The following is a 22434-nucleotide window of genomic DNA, read 5'->3' on the forward strand; positions in this document are numbered from 1 at the left end:
CTACATCCAATCTTGGGAAAGATTGAGGGCACTAGGAGAAGGGGACGTCAGAGGACAAGATGGTTGGACAGTGTTCTCGAAGCTACCAACATGAGTTTGACCAAACTGCGGGAGGCAGTGGAAGACAGGAGTGCCTGGCGTGCTATGGTCCATGGGGTCACGAAGAGTCGGACACGACTAAACGACTAAACAACAACAACAACAACAACATCCAAGACATACACAAAGTAATAGATGATTAATAGAATATCAATAATATATGTTTGGCTTGTTGCACTAAATCCTGTTGATCTGTGTGATGATTAAAACGAATGGGTAGGGAATGGTTTATGGCAACGTGTGTGCTCCTGCTAGCTGTATCCAGCAACTGATGCTTTCAGATCAAAGACGATGTTGTGCCATGAATGAGAATCATCCGCAAATCCAGTAGAAGAGATTGTAAAAGATATTTGCAAGTCTATTACCTGCATATATGCAGGTATCCGGTGCTTTAAAGATGCTAACAGTCAAAGGTTTGGTTGACTCAGATTTCCTTAGACACTCCGAAGTGTGAGCTATAATAAGCAAATGCAACATGAAAGGCCGAGCATTTCAGGAAAGCAAGCAATCGTTCCTTTTTGCAAAAACCCACAATGACACATGGAGAATGGAGAGTTTCACGTGCGGCATCGTAGACAAAGCATCTTGTTCAAAGCTGTGCCCTACCTCCTGCCCCAAAGGGAGGTCTTTCAGTCTACAAGTCCTCCCCAGATCAATCTAAATTTGCCACAGGCTGAAGTGACATTAAATGCGGATAATTTGTCTCTTTTTTAAAATTTGGCATTAAGTGGGCCATTTTCCTTTTCCCAGGAATGGAGGCTGATTTTAGCAGAACTCTTGGGCGGGTGCCATCCAGACCCACTGATTTGTTCATCTGTCCATGAGGTCTAGACCAGCCTTTCCCAACCTGGTGCCCTCCAGATGTTTGGGGCTACAACTTCAATCAGCCCTGGCCAGCAAAGCATTTGGGGGGCACCAGGTGACATAAATAGGGAAAGGGAGAGGGGGAGCCAAGGCTGCCCTTGGCTTCAACCTGCTGGGAACAAGATGATTTATTGTGTTTCTAGTCGAGAAATTATTACTTGCATAGCTAAAGTTGGAACTGCTTAGATATTCCTATACACTCTCTGATGTTCTTTCTAACTTATCAGCATCATTGCTTTACCAGCTAATGTTTAAGGCTGCTTAGCTGTTCGTCTGGAGAAACTGGTTTAAGTGCCTGGGCTTTAATAAAACAACTGCATCCTCTTCCCTTCAATTGCTGAACTAAAACACTCTCACCTTCCTTGCCTTTTCAGCTGCCACATAAGCACTTTTGACTTTTAGGATGCACACCCCAAAGTCACATTTGTAGTTAGGCAGATGGACTCTTAAGGAATTTGATTTTTGCAAATTCCAATACAATCAGTATCTTCTGAACCGAATGTATGGACAGAAACATAGATATTCATTGGCTTTCATGCTACCCAAGTTGTTTATCTTGGCTCAAACCTGTTCCCCAATCAAAATATGTTTTTAAATGCATGTTTGAAGGAAATACATTTAAATGGAATTTGTTCGTGCAGATTTCCTTTTTTAAAAAAAAACCCCAAAAAGATTAATGCACAAATTAGACAGAACAGACTTATGGGGGGGATGCATAAGAAAATGAAACAGAACAAGAACAAACTGCTTGGCAGGGGGTTGGACTGGATGGCCCTTGTGGTCTCTTCCAACTCTATGATTCTATGATTCTCTCATGTCTATCTGAGTGGCAGCATCTTCAACATGTGTGTGGTGGTAGATGCTTAGACAAATCAGCATGGGCTGGAAGTCAAAGTTTTGCCTTCTATTCCATACCCTCCAACATTTCTCTGATGAAAATAGGGACAACCCATCCCATAAAGATAATTTTACTATTTATACTCCACCAATCTTCCTGGGTTGCCCCAGCCACTCTGGCCAGCTTCCAACATATATAAAAACATAATAAAACATTAAATGTTAAAAAAAAACCTCAACAACACTTCCTTATACAGGATTGCCCTCAGACGGCTCAGGGACATCCTAAGGAAAAGCGGGACATTCTGGGATGAAATCAGAAACCAGGACGGCTTCTCTAAATCAGGGACCTCCCTGGAAAATAGGGAAACTTGGAGGGTCCACTGCTGCCACCATCCCTGCTGGGTATGTGAACAGGCCCTTACAGTCGAAGACCAAGACCTGCGTTTTTGGACCAGTTTTAGTACCAAAACACTTCATCTTCATCAACTTGCTGCACAGATCAAAAGAAGTGATAAAATGAATGGACAAACTAAGACCTATATGCAGTGTGATGTCCACCCTGCACCATTGGTCAAGATGTGCATCATCAAATAGGTTTTTCCTTGGGGGGCGAAATTCCCAGTATCATTTCTATTGCCATTGCAGACAATTGTGATTACTTCAGTCAAGTTACGATACTGTTGATAGTGTATTGTTGGAAAATTAGCTCCAAAGTATAGTAATCTCCACTGTGGTCGGTCTACGTCAGACACTTTAGATACCTATTTGAACATGACCCAAAGTAGCTTGTGGACTAAGAGACAACTCATGATCTGAATTAGACAAATGTCAGTAACAAATAGAATGATAAGCACAGTCTTCGCAAAATAAGCAATCATGGGGTATAAATCCTGCCCTCTAATTTCCTTTGCAATGTTTTATCAGCATGGCTAAGCAATCCTTGGGAATGAAGGAAGCATGTGTCATTTTAGGAATTTTGGTGAAGGATTTGAAAAGCTTATCTGAGATAAAAACAAAACCAGAAATGCGTAAGAAACCCTTCCATGTCTCCAGGATGACTCAGTTGAACACAGTCTAGAGAAGACTGGTGGTTTAAATGACTTACACCCAGTCCCAAATTAGTAAGCCTGCTAACTACAAAGTAAACCCCACTGGATTTGCTGGGGCTGATTTCAGAATAAACTTGGAGTAGCTGGTACCACTGACTTGTCATGAGAATGCAAAGGCCCTTCTACATTCTGCTAACCTAGAGCTGTTCCTTTGCTTTAGTTTATGATGACCCCTGCTGGATAGTCCTGTCTGAGAATGGGCTGCCATTTATTTACAGTATTTTGGAAAAAAAACACCAAGCCATCGGGAAACATTGAACAACAACAGGAAAGGCCTCCTGAAGCCAAAGAGATCAGGAAACCGCAGCAAGTTTTCTCAGCACTCTCTTGTTCCAGAGTTTGGCACAATTCCTGTCTCAGCGGAGATCCGAGGGAACAGACATCTGTGCTCTGTGTACTGCCCAGAGAGAGGCTTGGGAAGATTATAGTCACTCCCAGAAAATGATTACCTTTTCAGAAGCAGCTTCTTGCCCTTTCAGCAGGGCACTGAGCATAGGAAGTATGCCTGGATACCCTTATATACATCATGGGTAACCAGCTACAAGGACTGTTTAAGGGCCTTGTCAGAAGTGTGATCCAATGGGGGCCCACATCCATTGAACCATGCAGCACACCTAGAGTGATTCCAAGAGTTATATGCCCATCTCTAGACATGATCTGAGACATTGGTGAATCACAGCACTGCCATTATCACCACCATATAAATATATGGTAAAATAAATAAATGAAGAACTAGGTCCCCAAATGCAGAGGCGGAGCTAGCGTGCACCTTGGGGTGGGGCTAGCCGCCTGTGGGGGCAGGGCGAGCATCCAGGGGCGTGGTGATGTCACTCCCCTTCAGGGATGACACCCAAGGTGGGCTGCACCCACCGCAAACCCCTTCATCTGCCAGTGCCTAAATGTATGTTTGGCTTCCAAGTAGATCTGTTTCAGACTCAAGTGGGTCTGAAAAAGCTGAAGACTGCCATTCAAAGATAAACAGAACAAAAGGATCGATTTTCAGCTTGCTAGTTGCAAGAGCTCCCCAACAGCCACCACGGACAAGAGCAAGTTGCAAGGAGCACTTAAGCAACAGCCTCTGAAAAAGGTCACCCACCCATCACCTTTTCAAAATCACACACATCCGCCAACAGATTACGGAATGGCGCATCTCATGGATTCAGATCATAACCCTCATGCTGCGGCATGATTCCCAGATACTTCTTTATTATTTATGCATTTATTTAAAATATTTATATACTGCTTTTCTATTAAATTATCCCAAGGGGCTTTCAATAAAAAATTCATCGCAGAACAATAATAATCCATCACAAATAATAAAAACTTCTGTCCAAACCAGCATCATACAGATGATTCATTTGGAGGACTGTTCATGAGATGTGCCAAATGATCTCAGAACTTCTAAGTAATCATTCCTGGGGTAGGGGGTGGGGCGCTAATCTGTGGCTCATCTACAGATGTTGCTGTGTTTCATCTCCCATCTTTCATGATCATTGGCTCTTTTGGTTTCGACTGATGATGGGAGTTGGAGTCCAACAATATTTCCCAAGCCTTTTTGAATTTCACCCCAATCAGCTGAAAGCCATATCTTACTTTTCCTCCTAGCGAAGTTTTTGGCTACATCTCCATCATTTCTGAGCCATGGAACTCTGCTTTTTATTATTATTTTACGGCGTGTTTCCTACTATATTCAAAAAAATTCTATTCTGCTCATATTATTGACTCTACTTTTGTGATATTTTTGTGTGTGGTTAACTTCACATCAGTATTTGAGCAGGATGTACCTAGCGGTTGGCTAGTTTGGCGCTCGCCAAGGGCACAGGTGCAAGGGGGAGTGCAAAAATTGCACCTCTCCACTGGCTCAGTATGCTAAGCATGCAAGGGAGCCTGGGTACAGCTCTGAATTTGAGTGAACGATGCCCCCGTCACAAACACCTCCAAGTTTGCAATTTGAATGAGCAAAAATTCATACATGTATGCACATTTTCCATGTTGTACACTGATGTCAGATTTCTGGCAGTATAACTCAGAAATCTTTTTGGTGCCAAAAAGAAAAAAAAGAGGCAACCATTTTTGGATATAATAATAATATAAATCACAATACCTTGTGAATGGTGACACTTCTAGAAAGGCATTGCTGAACTCCCCGATGTTTTCCTTTCTAGATTTCGCCTGGCAAGCTGCTTTTCTTGAAGGGAGGCAATAAAAAAACATTCACATATTTTCTGTTTTGCTTTTAGGTCTGGATGGCAGGTCAGATAAATAATGGCAAAACAAACTCATCAGGCCTGTGGCTGCAGTGTATTGACGGGCGTTGCCAGGATCTTCGTTTTGAAGAAGACGACCTCAGTAAGGATTCATTTACTTTCATCTGAGTAATGTGTACTGTCTGAAACAACTGTCATGTATTTTGACAAGGATTGTGACTTCAGGCTCACACCTTTTTCTCTCTCTCTTCCGTGTGTCACTAGATGCACTCAAGGCAGTGCAAGCCTTCATGATCCTCGCCATCATCTTCTCCTTTGTCTCCCTGGTCATGTTTGTGGTGCAGCTCTTCACGATGGAAAAGGGAAAGCGCTTCTACATGACGGGAGCCATTATGCTGGTTTGCTGTAAGTGAGGCACATGCAGAATGTGCTGCTTTGTTTTGCTATGCTCTCACAGGAATTGTGAATTATTCCCCATGGGCTCAGGTTGGTTACAATTAGGGAAGCTTGAGGAATTTGTTCTTTGGAAATTCTGACCTGATCTGTGTCCTCTTTTGCCTGGGGGTACAGGGTCCAAACATGGGACCTGGGTGGCGCTGTGGTCTGAACCACAGAGCCTAGGGCTTGCCAGTCAGAAGGTCGGCAGCTCGAATCCCTGCGACGGGGTGCGCACCCATTGCTAGGTCCCTGCTCCTGCCTGTTAGGGTGCCAGCAAGTCGGCACACTGAAGAGCAGCAGACAGGGTCAGATAAAGCCAAGGTCAACAGTCTGGTCAGGGTCCAGCCAAAGTCAGGCAGTTACGTGGGGGTCAAGAGTAGGCAAGGTCAGTTCATGTCCAAGCCTCTTTGCAAAGTTTTCACTTTTTGCAATGCCATGCCACAGGGAACAACTTAATATCCACCCACACTTACTGTGTGCTGGTATTTCCAGGAAAGAACTTCTAGGGAGTACAGTACCTGATCTTAGATTAACCCGCAACAGTGCATCCTGTTTTGCTGGGGGGAAAGGAAGTGCAAACTACAAAGATTTTAAGGACTGGAAAATTATTCAGAAGTAGGAAAAGTGAAATAAAAGGGGAAAGGAAAACCTCAGGTATTCCTATCTCCTGCTGACTAAAGAACTCACACATCAATCACAGCACCTACTTTACTACTTAGCTAAAAGTATTGCAAGGCAGGAGCAGTCATTCTGGCTCATTTCACAGAAATCAGTTAGAAGGGTACATGCACATTTTGCCTCGTAACTTTCTTTCTAGGAAGGCTAGAGACTTATTTTTGTATTAAATGAAAACTCAGAACCTGCGCTCCCTTACTGGCTGTGTGCCTGGTAGATAGGTGCCTCCTGTACGTGCTTCTCCAAGTAAATTTCTGAGATAATCATGGGGCAGGGGGCACTATTCAGGATTCATGTTGAAATGGAGTCCCTTGAGATCATTTGGAAGGACCAAAGGTTTATTCTTTCTTTCCCTCCACAGGGCTGTTCATTTTGATCTCCGTCTCCATCTACACGGCCCGATTTCCACAATACTTCGTAAGCAGTCTAGACCACCACGGCTACTCCTTCATACTTGCCTGGATCTGCTTCTGCTTCAGTTTCATCATTGGGATTCTGTATCTTGTGCTCAGAAAGAAATGAGGGGAGCAGGGGAGAAACTGGGAGGGCGGATTGGAAATATGGGGGGCTTGTGGGAGGGATGCAAAGTTGCTTTGCTATGAGAACTGTTTGCCCAAAGACATGAATCCATACACTGCTCACCTAACGTGCCCAATCACAGAAATAAATCAGGGAGAGAGGGAGAGAGAGAGAGATATTGAGCAATAGACTTTCCACTGTCACGGATCCTGACACCAGGAATGGGCTTGAAGAACCAAATGGCCAGATCCTATCTCTTTTCTCAGAAACTTACATGTGCATCCCATCTTAAAGGACCTTGACGTTCTGCCTCACTTCAGAAAATCTGGAAAAGGTACAAGGTGCAGCTTTCTTCCTTAAATTTTAGCAGCTATGATATGCTTCCCAGTGATTTCCATTGGGGAGAACATTCCCACTCAGTCTGGAAGGTGTAGTGCTGGGACGAGGGCTGAGAATGTCAGGGACGCTGGTGCAGAACCCTGCCTGCCTTTTCTTGACAAGCAAATGACACACAGCGTAGGCATGCCTTGACTGACATAAAGCCAAATTCCAGCATTAAAACCACTGCAAGCCACTTTTTAAAAAAGACACTTCCATCACTGTCTCATTCCCCCTGGAATAGACTTGCTGCTGCTGAGGAGATCAGAAGGGAAACAACTAGCAGGGAATGAAAAGAAGGGTGAATGTGGGTGACAGAAGGTGGGACAGGGGAGAGGAAGGCAGGCAGGGACCTTAATTATGTGGAATAGAGTTATTAGGGCTCTGATGAATGACATTAGAGTGTGGCTTTCCATTAGAGCCCACTGTGTACCTATTTAACGCAGCTGCATTAGGAAGATCAGATGGAGCCCCCGTGTTGCCACCAAATGGTTAGGTCTGTGATATGTGTATTCGACAAGCAGTAAGTTTGAAAGGTCTGCTTGCAGTCAGATCTTTTGAGGCATTCAACTTAGGCTCATGGGACCAAGCACCAAATTGGATTTTTATTTCTATTTTATTTTTTGCATCTATAGGCAATAGGCAACTTTCTCTTGGTTGTCACATAGGATAGGGTTGGGGGTTGTTTTTTAGAATAGGGTTTTATAATATCAGACTTGCCTTGGCAGTATAATGTATACCTTAGAAAGGCCTTAAACTAACTATCACCCATTTATTTGTTTGCTGCTTTTCTGCGGTAAACCATGCCCACTGCAGCAGACCTTATATCCCACAAGAAATGTTGCATATGACTTAGAGCAGGGCTCCAGACACAGGATTCTGCGTAGCTGAATGGAATCGGAGAAGGGCCTTCACTCTGTTGTGTTGGTTTTAATTCCTCGCTCCCCGCCCCCGCCCCCATGCCATCATCCCATATAACATCTCCCAGGGCATGAGAAGCAGTTCAGCTAATTAAATGTTGCAAACAGAAGGCCAAGCAGGAAATGGAAAGAATTATTATGTCATCGTGACTGTCTGCATCAGGGTTTTCAACCCTTTTGGTCCTGCCATTTAGATCACTTAGGATAATGTGTGGAAACTATGAATGTTAAGAGGCTGTCGCTCTCACTGCCTTGCTCCACTCCAGTCCCGTGAAACGGGGAGAGACAAATTCAAGGCTGCAAGTTTAGTATCAACAGTATTTTTCTTCTTCTTTCTTTTGTTACAGTCTCCCCCCCCCCATGTACAACTTTTGTAATTTGGTGGCTACATCCTTCTATTGTACTTGCTGTTTCTTGAAGTTTGTTTCATGTGTGGTCTTTGTAAATATTTTGATACAACCATTCCTAACTGTAGGGATATATTAAAGACAAAAATGACAATAATCCAGTTCCCGTTATCAGAAACAAAGAGTCTTGCTGGAATTGATTTCTTTCTCCCATGTATGAATGTTGTTCTTTTCCTCTGGCTGCATCAAGTTTGATTTCAAATATGGGCTGGCTGGCTATCTGCGATGGCACGACCACATGGCTGGGTAATTCAGAGGACTGATGTCAGGAGCTAGCAGAATATAAGGGCTAAACCACATGTAGAGTACAGTGGTACCTTGGTTTACAAACTTAATCTGTTCCGGAAGTCCGTTCTTAAACCGAAACCGTTCTTAAACCGAGGCGCGCTTTCCCTAATGAGGCCTCCCTTCACCAGTGCCCTTCCACTGTTCAGATTCCGTTCTTAGACCGAGGTAAAGTTCTCAAACTGAGACACTACTTCTGGTTTTGTGAAGTTCATAAACCAAATCGTTCTTAAACAGGACTGTTCTTAAACCAAGGTACCACTGTAATAGAATCATAGAACTGTAGAGCTGGAAGGGAGCCTGAGGATCATCTAGTCCAACCCCCTGAAATGCAGGAATATGTAGCTGTCCCATATGGGGATCGAACCATGGTGTTATCAGCACCATGCTCTAAACAACTGAGCTATCCAGGCTTCATGTGACATAAGAGCTGGGATTGGCCTCCAATTTTCGGTGGCACATGAACACCAGCAGGGCTGGTTAACCCTTCCCACAGTGTCTGTCCTCAGACCCAGCCTGCCTGCTCCCAGTCAAGTTCCTGAACCTTATAGCAAGCATACCTAAGTCATGCCAGTGTATTGTTTTGTTTTCTACTGCTCCCTACTAAAGATCCCTCACCCTTTATATCTCTTGCAGTTATACCACTTTCCTGGAGAGCAGCCAAGAGCCCGGCTAAAAGGGAGGGGTCACACAGATTCATAGGGGACAGTCAAGCAACAGTTACATGATAATGGAACCTCCATGCCCAGAGCTAATATACCTTACACTGCTAAATGCTAGGGGCAAACAGCAGGGGATGGCTTTCTCAGTTATGCCCCTTCATGAGTTTCCCGGGGAACAGACACTGTTGGAGACAGCAAGGTGGATCCCAAGCGCCTCTTACAGATGCAGAAGGCACTTTTCTGCTTCCACAAAGGTTGCCGGATTTGGCTGCTTTCCTATCCCACACAGCCAACAGCTGCTGGTGCCGCATCACAAAGAATACAGCGGTACCTCGGGTTACAAACACCTCAGGTTACAAACACTTTGGGTTACAGACTCTGCTGACCTGGAAGTAGTACCTCAGGTTAAGAACTTTACCTCAGAATGAGAACAGAAATCGCACGGCGGTGGTGACAGCAGGAGGCCCCATTAGCTAAAGTGGTACCTCAGGTTAAGAACGGTTTCAGGTTAAGAACGGACCTCCGGAACGAATTAAGTTTGTAACCAGGGGTACCACTGTACTGGAAGATCCTTAGTGTTAAGACAGTGTTAGACAGTTGTGTCTTTGTTCTCATCCTGCAAGGTTAAATTGTACCAGTCGCACCATTTCAGCTGCCTGTCGATTGTAATAATTTGAGACTGAGCAGGCAACTACACTGTAAACCACAGGTCAATGGTGCTGGTATTGGGGAGAAACCACAGATCTTTTGTGCAGCATGGAGAATTTCAGGCTTCTAGTCCTTGTGGCTGTGAGGGGAAGTTTAAAATACATTGTGAGAATATGCCAAAAGCTAAAAACCAAAGCAAAAGCAAAGCCAATGTACTGTGTTGTTCAAAACTAATCAAAGCCCATCTCGTGATACTGGTGGATCAAAATTTGGGGTCTGTAATGCTACACTTTTAGTCTCCCCACACAGGTTTTTTGAGGGTCCAGATTTCATGAGTCCCAAGCTTAATGGCTTCAAAGTATTGTGTTGTTAAATAAGAGGTTTCACTCTTATTTACACAATACCTACAATTATGTTGATGTAGCAGTTAAGATAAGGAGGTGTTAAACATTCCTTGGTTTTCTATTCAAAACTCTGGGAGGTTTGTCGCTGCCTGTAAGGTCAAAAAGGTAAAGGCCCCCTGGACGGTTAAGTCCAGTCAAAGGCGACTATGGGTTGTAGTGCTCATCTCGCTTTCAGGCCGAGAGAGCTGGCATTTGTCCACAGACAGCTTTCCGGGTCATGTGGCCAGCATAACTAAACCACTTCTGGCACAACGGAATACTGTGATGGAAGCCAGAGTGCACGGAAACGCTGTTTACCTTCCTGCCACAGCCATACCTTTTTATCTATTTGCACCGACGTGCTTTTGAACTGCTAGGTTGGCAGGAGCTGGGGCAGAGTAACTGGAGCTCACCCCATCGCGGGATTCAAACCGCCAACCTTCTGATTGACAAAGCCCAAGAAGCTCAGTGGCTTAGACCACAGCGCCACCCGCATCCCACGCTACCTGTAAGGCCCAAAGGAACCAGTGTGCCCTTAAATAATTCAAATGAATTTAATTTTGGACTATTAAGAGGAGAACAAAAGTCAAATATGGAAAACTGCTGCTTGTGGACCACACCCAAGTTATGGGATTTATTGTTTTGGGCAACAGGGAGAAATCACATTGGCTATAATTATGAAGGTAACACTTAGTGTTATAAGCCAAAATAGCCTCCAGCATTGTTTTGTAAAGGCTTGTGCAAGAATTAGCCGATAAATTCACACAGTTCTATAATCAGCAGGTTCTCATGTTTCCAAGGCACAGGAGTTTGCACAAATGGAAGAATGGCTTTGAATCTGCTTCCAAGCATTCTGAAGGGAACTCGGGCAGCATGCCAGGTTAGGTGTGAAACAGCAGGAGACATCTTCTGCTTTCATATGGGCACCTTTGGATACAACCCACTCAATACCACTGCATGGATCTTCCCTGCCCCACCCACATGCAAAAAAAGTTAAAAGTTAAATTGCAAAATCTCATATTCATAATTATAAGGGGCGGTTAATTTTTGGCCGCAAAAGCTCATAACTCCAACCCTCCAGCTCTTCCCATTGTCCTCAACCCCATCTCCATCTCTTTGCCAACTACCTTGGCAAAAACACTACCTTCTGCATCCTCTGAGCGCTGCGTGTTGAAGCATGTGGTGAAATTTCTTGGTTTCTTGGAGAATGAAAACGACAACACATTCTGAACTGGTTTAAATGCATACCATTGTATAGATCTCTCCTATGCAATCGGTGCAGACTATCAAATTTGGAAGATCCAGTTCTGGGCAAGGCAATCTGCTCTCATCCACAAAGGAATAATAATAATAATAATAATAATAATAATAATAATAATAATAATAATAATAATTAAAAAAAATTATACCCCGCCCATCTGGCTGGGTGTCCCCAGCCGCTCTGGGAGGCTTCCAACAAAAGATTAAAAATACATTAAAACATCAAACATTAAAAACGTCCCTAAACAGGGCTGCCTTCAAATGTCTTCTAAATGTCATATACCTGTAGTTGGTTATTTCCTTGACATCTGATGGGAAGGCATTCCACAGGGCGGGCACCACTACCAAGAAGGCCCTCTGCCTGGTTCCCTGTAACTAGACCTCTGTGGTTGAACGATGGGGGTGGAGATGCTCCTTCAGGTATATAGGAATGTATTTTAGTGGAGATTCATGATCTGTGGCTTCCTCAGCAGGAAAGAAGGAAACAGAGAAGGAGACAGGCATGCCTCATCAAAGATATATACACAATTAGCATTAGAAGGCTGGGACAGGTTTTGGAACAGAATGAGTTAAGAAGACAAGCCAAGGGTGGTAATAGGAAATACTGAAAACATGGGACAGGTCCAGCTAAAGAATACCGTGTTTCCCACATTTTAAGACACCGTCTTATAATTTTTTTACTCAAGAAAATAAGCCTATGGCTTATTTTCGGGGGGTGTCTTAGTATGGTTCCTGCCTCCTCCTGCCGCGACCGGCGTTGCTGCTGCTGGGCTGGCAGCACTCTGCGAAGGCAGGAGAAGCCGGCCAGACCGCTGGGGGGGTGGGGTAGAAAAAAGTTCGGAGCGCGTCCCAATGGCAGCACTCCTCATGCGCCACAAAAGCTACCAAACAACTGGGGGGGGGAGGTTAAAAAGGTGGCCGGAGCGCAGCCTTATGGCAGCGCTCCTCACACACCACAAAAAAGACGCAGAAAACTGGCAAACAGCTGGAGGGGGCTAAAAAGCAGCAGCGGCCACAGCTTTAAATGGCTGGATCGCGCCTTCCGTCCCGCGCTTGCGCTGCGCGCCAGGTTTTGCCCGATCCGTCGGGGAGCAGGGAGCGCTCAGAATCTGGTGAGGGGGGTCTTTCTTCCCATTTGGGCGCCCGAGCATCGCCGCTCGAGAGGCCGGAGGCTCTCGGCGGAGTGGTCTGGAGGAGCGAACGCAAGCTCTTGGCTGGCTGGCTCGCTTTCTTTTTGTTGCTCACGGAAGGCGGAAGGGGCCAGCAGGGCTCCCGCCACCGTCAGTCGCCCCGCCGCCCCTCTGCCTTGGGCCATGCAGCCCACAACGTTCCGGCAGCGCGGCTCCCGCTGCCGTCAGTCGCCCCAGCGGCGCGGAAGGGCCAGCGGACCCGGCCGCCGCTCTGCCGTGGACCATGCCGCCGCTCTGCCGGCCGCCGCTCTGCCGTGGACCATGCAGCCCACAATGTTCTGGCGGCGCGGAAGGGGCCAGCAGGGCTCCCGCCGCCGTCAGTCACCTCCGGCCGCTGCTCTGCCTTGGGCCATGCGGCCCCAGAACGTTTCGGCGGCGCGGCTCCTGCCGCCGCCTGTCACCCGCCGCCGCTCTGCCTTGGGCCATGCGGCCCCAGAACGTTTCGGCGGCGCGGCTCCTGCCGCCGCTTGTCACCCGCTGCTGCTCTGCTTCGGGCCATGCGGCCCCACAACATTCCGGCAGCGCGGAAGGGGCCAGCAGGGCTCCCGTCACCGAGGGGTTTCCCGTCACCGAGGGGTTTCCCGTCACCGAGTGGGGAGGCTCCCAGCGCGGCTCGCCTGGCGACGCCGAAAGAGGGCCGAGCGCGCGGTGCTTGTGCCTCCTCCTGCTTCTCCCCCCCCCCCCCCCGCCCGTGTGAGAAATTAGCAGTTGAGGGCGAGGACGGATAGAGAGCTGCACGGCGCTTCAGCAGCAGCAACAGCAGCAACCAGTTCCAGGTGGCTCGGGGTATGGCTTATTTTCGGGGTATGGCTTAATTCCGCAAAAGTGTAAAAATCCTGCTACGTCTTATAAAATGACTACGCCTTAAAATAGGGGAAACACGGTAGTGCCTCCAAGTCTGTGTAAAGTCTTCACAGTATGTTTAGTAACAACCAGCCACTCTCAGTGGTCAGCTCATTGGTGGCTTGGGGTAGTGAGGAGTAGCAGTGGCAGTTTTCTTTAAGGTCATGTGGGCAAAATCTGGCTAAAGCTGTCAGTAGTGAGGTTTCTGGATGTCTTTGGGAGCCACCTGTCACGGGTCCTGCCTGGACCTGTACAGCACCACTGGATGTTTTCAAGATCGATTGGTGCTGCACCAATGACACGTTGTATCCCAGGCTGCAGCTCCCCTCAGACTGCCAGCTGGATACTTGCTATTTCCCTTCTCAGATGACACAGACCAGGATACGATTTAAAACAAGTTTAGTTTATTGATTGGTACATATGCGTGCGGTTACTGGATTGATAATATTGTACATGAACTTAAAACGTTGCCTATACCGGCCTATACCTTCTAAGTTATGCAACACAGCTAGTTTTATATCACACTGCTATCCTGTCTGTATGTTCCTACCCCCCAATACTCCACCTAACTCTCTGACTCTCACTACCCAACCAACTCTGACTTCACTAGCTCACTCAACTCCAACTCCAACTGCAACTGAACTCCAACTGCAACTGAACTCCAACTCCCCCAACTGCCACTCGGGAGGGGTTTTTATCCCTTGGCTGTATGGGAATGTTAGGGATGTGGATTAGGATATATTATTAGATAGATCCTATCCAAGCTTGTGTTAGCAAGCTTCTAATATCAGCAGAGTGACATTCCCCTTTTGTGCGCAGCAAAGCATGTGCGTTAGATTCGCTAGAATCTCTATAACAATATTACACTTTATAGTTCAATATTACACTTCCTGGCAAAGGTCCCCTTTGTCCCTCTTAAAAGAAATACACAACACAGTGTTTATAAAATAAGATAGAGTTTACTTACAGTTTCATCCTGAGTTACAGCATAATCTCAGAAAGGCAGGCTTGCTTAGAAAAGTTACAAGTATACATATATCTAGAGACTACTTAGTAAAGTAAGACTCCATTTGGTCTCACTCTTGGCTGCAGGCCTAGAGTGAGAACCATGCTAACTAGAGATTCTCTGGAGATGTGTCCTCATCGAAGGAGGAAGTAGCTAAGAGAGCGAGTGATTGCAGGCTAGGGCTTTTGTCCCACCTAATCTCTTCAGCATATCTGGAGGAACAGGAACTGACCTGTAGTCAGGTGTCCCTCCAGGTGAGTTCCTGTTAGTGGACACTCTAGGAACTGTTGTGACTTGTCTGCCCCAGTGTTCCATCCCACAAACCCCTTCTCAGGCAATTCACAACATTCATTACATACAAAACAAAACACAAACAACTTTATTCAACCACCCAAGAGTCCCAGCTTGACACGCAGGTTCTGGAAACTCTGTCTTGGCAGGGGTTTCGTCAGGATGTCTGCTGTCATCTCCGATGTGCAGCAGTACGACAGTTCGACAAGTCCATCTTGTATCATCTGGCGAACATAGTGGTACCTGACCCCAATGTGTTTTGAGCGTGCTAGGAACTTCTCATTCTGCGCCAGCTTTAGACAGCTTTGGTTGTCCTCCAGCAGGCTTATAGGTTCCTTTCTCTCCACGCCAAAATCTGTTAGGAGTTGGTCCAGCCAGGAAATCTCTCTGCACGCTTCTGTAGCCGCAACATATTCCGATTCTGTAGACGATAAAGCTATACATTTCTGTTTATAACTGCCCCATGTGATAGCTCCGCCCCCATACATAAAGACATGCCCGCTTGTGGATTTATAATCAGAATTATCACCCGCCCAGTCAGCATCAGTGTACCCAATTAGTTTAGGGTCACTGACAGCTGGTAACTTTAATTTACAATCCATTGTACCCTTAAGATATCGAACCACCCTCTTCACACCAACCCAATCATGCTCAGTGGGACTACTCACTTTCCTGCTGAGAATCCCTACTGCATTGGCTAAATCAGGTCTGCATGTGGTAACTAAATACAAAAGTTTACCAATTGCTGAACGATACTCTGTGTTGTTTGGCAGCAGCTTCGAATCCTCTTGGTTCTTTAAGAAGTCTGTAGCCATCGGGGTGTCGACGGGTTTTGCATCCTGCAATTGCATACTCTCCAACAGTTCAATTATCTTTTGCTTCTGATTGAGTAGAAATGAACCATCCTGTTCTCTTTCCACTTGAATCCCGAGGTAATACTCAACTGGTCCTAATTCCTTCACTTGCACTTCCTTGTTGAGGTGCTGGACTACATTTTTATAATCCCTGTCATTTGACGTTGCGATTAAAAGGTCGTCAGCGAAGGCAAGAATATAAGAAAATTGTCCATTACTCTGCTTAGTGTACAAACACTTGTCAGCTTCGCCTTGCTTGTACCCAAGTTTCACCAGCATTCCATGCAATTTCAAGTTCCAGGCTCTGGCTGCTTGTTTTAAACCATACAGTCCCTTTTGAAGCTTGCAAACCAAATGTGCCTCATTTGGCTTTATAAAACCTTTAGGCTGCTTCATGTAAATTTCTTCAGAAATTTCCCCATGCAAAAACGCAGTAGCTATATCAATGTGTTTCACCTCCATCCCTTTAGATGCTGCGATGCTTAAAAGTAATCTTACGCTACTGTATCTTACTGTCGGTGCAAAGACTTGGTCATAGTCGTGGCCATATTGCTGTGAAAAACCTTGTGCCACTAGTCTTGCTTTGTAACGTTGCACCTCCCCTTCTGAACCCCTTTTAACCTTGAACACCCATTTGCTCCCAATTGCTTTCTTACCAGCAGGTAATTCTGTGAGTGTCCAGGTCTTGTTCTTGTGCAGTGCGTCAATCTCCTCCTGCGCGGCTTTCCTCCAGAGACTGGCTTCGGTGGCTGGCATCTGCTCTACCTCTTCCCAAGTGGAAGGTTCTGGTGGAGACGCCGACCCTGCAAAGTAGGACAGTCGTAGTGGCGGAACGCCCTTGTTGGTTCTGGATGAGCATCTGACCTCTGGTTGTGCAACCGCATCAGCATCCTCATCCTCCTCCAACGCTGGCATGTCCACGTACAGCTCCTCCTCTTCGTCTCTGGTGCCGCCAGGGGTCTGGACCTCTGCGTCTTCTGGGGTGTCGCCTGTAGGGGGTGTTGTGACACTAGAAGGTATATTAGTTCCTTGTGCTAAAGGAAAACTTATAAACTCTTCATCTGGTGACTCTCTAGAACAGTCAATAACAGTGTTCTTTGTATCAAACTTTCCTAGTTCATCAAAATGAACCACATGGTATGGGTCTGCTCTGCCACTCTTTGGATCTAGAACTCTATATCCCTTTCCTCCAGGAGCATATCCAACCAGGATACCTGCTTTTGCTCTGGAGTCAAGCTTGTGTCTGCGCTCTTTGGGCACGTGGTAATAACAGACACTTCCAAACACACGTATGTGCTGCAGACTTGGGACTCTCCCGTGCCAAAGTTCAAATGGTGTGCGTTCTGCACCCTTTGTAGGCAATCTGTTTTGCAGATAAATCGCCGTATTCGCCGCTTCAGCCCATAGCTTCTGTGACAAGTTGGCCTCTTTTAACATGCACCTTGTCATCTCCATAATAGACCTAAACTTTCTCTCAGCAATGGATTTCTGTTGAGGCGTGTAAGCAACTGTAGTTACATGTGCTATGCCTTCTTGTGCCATGATGGCCTTCATCTGCCGTGAGCAAAACTCTCCACCATTATCCGAAATTAAGGTGGAAGGAGCTCTCTGGAATTTGTTCTTCACCATGTTTAAGTACAGTTTGAACAATTCCGGTGTCTGACTCTTTTCTTCTAGAAAATATCCAACACAATATCTTGAGAAGTCATCTATAAATATCAGAATGTACTTATTGTTTCCTAGGGAAGGTACATTCTCTGTACAACGTGGGAAGGAAGGCTTGACTGCCTTTTCAGTTATGCAAGTTGTACAGTTTGGCATTGGTGTACTGCAATTCTTTACCTGTAGACCTTTTACCAGATTTTCCTTCTGCATTTTCAGGATAACGTTGGTGTCCCTGTGTCCAAGCCTTTTGTGCCAGAGTTCCAGATCTGGTTGATCCTTTTCGCTGGGTTGTGCAACCCTTGCAGACTCATTCTCTGAAATATCAATCTCATACACATCATTGATTAGTTTGGCTTGAATAAACACTTCACCATCTTTTATCACATTGCATTGTCCATTTTTAAATATAATTTCACAACCTTTCTTGTCCAAGCTAGACACACTTATTAGATTACAGTTCAGCTTTGGTGCATATTTAACATTACTCACTGTAGTATCAAAAGACTCATTGTTCACTTTGAAATTCAAGTTCAAAGATCCTGCACCTATTGACTTTATAACATTTCCATCAGCAATTTCAATCTCAGACTGTTTATTATTGTCTATTTCATTGAAATATTCCCTTTTATAACAGAAGTGGCTGCTTGCTGCACTGTCCAGAAGCCACTTATTGCGCTTTCCTTCACAGCTCTGGAAAGCTACATTTCTTTCTTGCAATATCATTGCACGCCCATGACCCCCCTTCTTTTCGCCTTTGGGTGGAAAGGGGCGGGATTCATTCTTTGTAGATGCTCCATACTTGCGCTCAATATCCTTTAAGATTTGCGCTGCATCATCTCTGCTATTAATTGACGTTAGATGCTTATTGCGAAGTCCACTCAAAATTATGTGTCTGGCCTCGCTGTTCATGCGTTTCCAAGTTGCTATCTTTGCTAAATCCTCTTCTGTTTCACCAGTAGGCATAGGATTTTCAATGGCATCCAAAACATTCCTTGCATCTAAAAATGCTATCAGGCGTTGTTTCCAAAATACGTAATTGTGGTCATCTAGAGCCATGAATCCTGGCTTAACTCCACTATCAAAATCTGCAAAAGCCATCTTGGAATCTCAAAATTCTAAAAATTTCTCAAAATTCAAAAATTTGCCAAAAATTCCAAAATCAAAATCTCTAAAAAAAATATCTCAAAATGCAAAATAATCTTCACTGCCTCTGAGTTCTCAGTGCTGTAAACTCTGAGGGAGGGGAGGGGTAGCTAATCCCCTAGGCACACTGGATAACAATAGACCATGTGCTTACCAGGAAGTTCTAACTGAAAAAATCCTACTCAGTTCAAAATCACAATCCAAAGCAATCCTTCAAAAATACACAAAAATACGCAGTCCTGGGCCGTAATAACCCTTTATGGGAATGTTAGGGATGTGGATTAGGATATATTATTAGATAGATCCTATCCAAGCTTGTGTTAGCAAGCTTCTAATATCAGCAGAGTGACATTCCCCTTTTGTGCGCAGCAAAGCATGTGCGTTAGATTCGCTAGAATCTCTATAACAATATTACACTTTATAGTTCAATATTACACTTCCTGGCAAAGGTCCCCTTTGTCCCTCTTAAAAGAAATACACAACACAGTGTTTATAAAATAAGATAGAGTTTACTTACAGTTTCATCCTGAGTTACAGCATAATCTCAGAAAGGCAGGCTTGCTTAGAAAAGTTACAAGTATACATATATCTAGAGACTACTTAGTAAAGTAAGACTCCATTTGGTCTCACTCTTGGCTGCAGGCCTAGAGTGAGAACCATGCTAACTAGAGATTCTCTGGAGATGTGTCCTCATCGAAGGAGGAAGTAGCTAAGAGAGCGAGTGATTGCAGGCTAGGGCTTTTGTCCCACCTAATCTCTTCAGCATATCTGGAGGAACAGGAACTGACCTGTAGTCAGGTGTCCCTCCAGGTGAGTTCCTGTTAGTGGACACTCTAGGAACTGTTGTGACTTGTCTGCCCCAGTGTTCCATCCCACAGGCTGAGCCCGCCCCTGAGGGTTCTAACTGTTCCAAGCTTAACCCCTTACATGCTGGGTCCTGACTCAGGGCGATTCGCCACACCACCTTACTAGTGGTGGTCTCTGGGCAGGACTTTGGGGCACAGATTCAGGGCCCTACTCTGGGCCCTAATGAGCAGGAGGGCTCCAAATGCAGCAAGGCTGACTTACCACATGTTGAAGTACCAGTAAGTGCCATCTAAAGAGGGGTGGACTGAGGTGTAAGGCCATTAAGTTCTAAAATTACCCATGTGCACTACACTAAACGCTACCTTTCCCTCTGATCAGAGCACTGTCTGCTATCCTGCATTCATGATGCTTAAAGAGATCAGAAGAAACCTTATGGGAGATGCCCTCGGAATGAAAGTTTAAATCTGCATACACACCATACATTTAAATCACACTTAAATCACATGGCATTCCCCCAAAGAATCCTGAGGACCGTAAGGATGATCCATAGCTCTGTGAGTAGTAAACTATAGTTCCCAGGCAGGCATTCCAGCTTGGGGAAATGCACACAGAGTACTTGTGTTGGAGACACATTTCCTCTTGCCAGGCAATGATTCTAATCTTCTTAAAATTACCATGGGCTACAAGCTGTCAGAAAACTCACTAGTTGTTTTGTTTTGCTACGTAAAGGACTTCATTCTGTAAGAAGACATGGAGATAGCCTATGTATTAATAGCTGCACACAGGACAATTTGCTCCTCCTGGAAAACAATACCAAGCCCCTACATTGGACAAGTGTGTTATGAGTATATGGGATTTAGTAAATATGGATAAACTAACTAATATAACCAGGGTGAGTGAGAGTTGACAAGCTAATATCTATCTACTAAAAATGGGGCATGTTTGTGATGTATTGGTGTAATAATACACAAGAAGATATCCAACCACATATACTGGTAGAAATCTCATAAATATCAGCATCGGAATATATAACAATTATTTATGAACGAGGAATGTATAAAGACTCCCTCTATTTTTTGTTCCTATTTATTTATTCAAGTTCCTTGTTTCTGTTGTTTTAGATACCTATGCATGTGCATATGTATGTAAATTCTCTTCTGCTTCATTTTAATCAGGGGTAGGCAACCTAAGGCCCAGGGGCCGGATGTGGCCCAACTGCCTTCTAAATCCAGCCCGCGGACAGTCCGGGAATCAGCATGTTTTTACATGAGTAGAATGTGTCCTTTTATTTAAAATGCATCTCTAGGTTCTTTGTGGGGCATAGGAATTCGTTCATTTTTTTTTTCAAAACATAGTCTGGCCCACGATATGGTCTGAGGGACAGTGGACTGGCCCACGGCTGGAAAAGGTTGCTGACCCCTGATTTTACTGTTAGTATCTAATTTTGAAGCTTGCTGCATTAGTTGTGTAATCAGCATAATCATTTAAAAAAATAACCATAAGAAAATAACTCACCTTCCTAAGAGAAATAATCTTCCAGTGTACCCCATGTTTATATGTACTAATCACATTTCTCAGTCTGTTTGTTGCCTAAGTTCTTGCCACGCAACATGGTCACCAGCTGCATGCTACATGTATGTAGTTCAGACTGAAGATGGGGATATCAAATGTCTGGATGCTTCCTCCAGGAAAGGCCTCCATGCAGCTTCAAAACTACTACATGAGATGAGATGCAATGCTACAGTCTTCTCCCTCACATGCTAGCTTTGTATCTTCAGAGTGGTTTTGTGTTTCTTAATGTGGGAAAGCATTCAGATAGCGAATTCGACACCTGCAGTCTCTGTTTGTATCAATCCATCACATGAAGCTGCTGATAACCTAGACAGGCTCTTACAATCCAGTTCTAAGCATGTTTATTGCAGTGGGACTGATTTCAAAACAAGCATGCTTCATTTAAAAAATGCTGTAGCACCTTACTTTTAAACGCTGGTCTTCAACTGGTAGGTCTGGACCCACTAGAGCAGAGCTTTCCAAACTGTGTGTCATGACATGTTAGTGTGTCAGCTGCAGTGTGTAGGTGTGTCACATGAATGCTCCCCATGCTCCTCCCAGGGCTGGAAAGGTTTAGTTTAACCTCTGGTTTGCTAGTAAAACAGAATTACTGTGTTGTGAAATGATGCACATCTAAAAACTGTGTCACCAACATGCAAAGTTTGGAAAGCTCTGCACCAGAGGTTCCAAGCCCTGATCCAAGGTGGATTGTAAAGGTTGGATCCAAGGTGGATATGGTAAAAGATTAAGATCCAAGGTCCCCAAATACATGTTTAGGTTAAAAGTGAGACATAGATCTGGAAAGGATATTTATACCTGCGTTGAATTATTATTTTTTATATTATGTTCCAGCCACTACAGGAATTGCATAGTGAGGCAGGGATCCTGAAGATTTAATAATTTCTGACCTACAATTTCCAAATCAGCACTCCTCCTTCATGTGTATCAGGGCAGGATCTGTGCTCTGTTGTTTTCACACAATGCCACTAGAGGTCAGGGGAAGACTAGCAATAGTTTTTTTTACCACTGATCTGTAACATTCTGGTTTGGATTTGGAAGGTAGAAGCCAAGGAGCTCTGCCTTGACTGCCAATTACTGTAGAAACTGGCAACCTGTACTCCCTTCTGCAGTCATGTCCAAGGCTGCACATGCTTTGCTAGTGACCTTGAAAATGAAGGAACCTGTGTGGCTGATGCACAGGAGACTGCTTTGTGGGAGGCAGAATTGGAGGATGTCCTCCAAATTCCCTGCAAAAGCACTCAAAGCATACTAGAAGTCTTCAGAACATCCTCCCAGTTCTTTCAGGCAAATGCTGCAGCACCACATCTTCAGATGGAAGGCAAGCACACCAGAGTGAACAGAATAGGGTTGCCAGACTCAATAGAGGACA

At 45.0% G+C, this 22434-nt stretch overlaps 1 protein-coding gene across 3 annotated transcripts in view; it reads left to right on the top strand.

The window, feature by feature from the left end:
* EMP1 (epithelial membrane protein 1) overlaps nt 1-8578 on the top strand; it is a 30011-nt gene extending 21433 nt beyond the window's left edge. For all 3 annotated transcript variants that reach the window (XM_088652031.1, XM_035127543.3, XM_035127544.3), the window contains exons 3-5: nt 5153-5261; nt 5384-5524; nt 6594-8578. In XM_088652031.1, the coding sequence (XP_088508157.1) occupies nt 5153-5261; nt 5384-5524; nt 6594-6754 (411 nt within the window). In that variant the 3' untranslated portion in view covers nt 6755-8578. The remainder of the gene's footprint in view (nt 1-5152; nt 5262-5383; nt 5525-6593) is intronic.
* The last annotated feature ends 13856 nt before the right edge of the window (nt 8579-22434 follow it).

This window comes from Zootoca vivipara, chromosome 9, assembly GCF_965207765.1.
Source record: "Zootoca vivipara chromosome 9, rZooViv2.hap1.1, whole genome shotgun sequence".
Taxonomy (NCBI): Eukaryota; Metazoa; Chordata; class Lepidosauria; order Squamata; family Lacertidae; genus Zootoca; species Zootoca vivipara.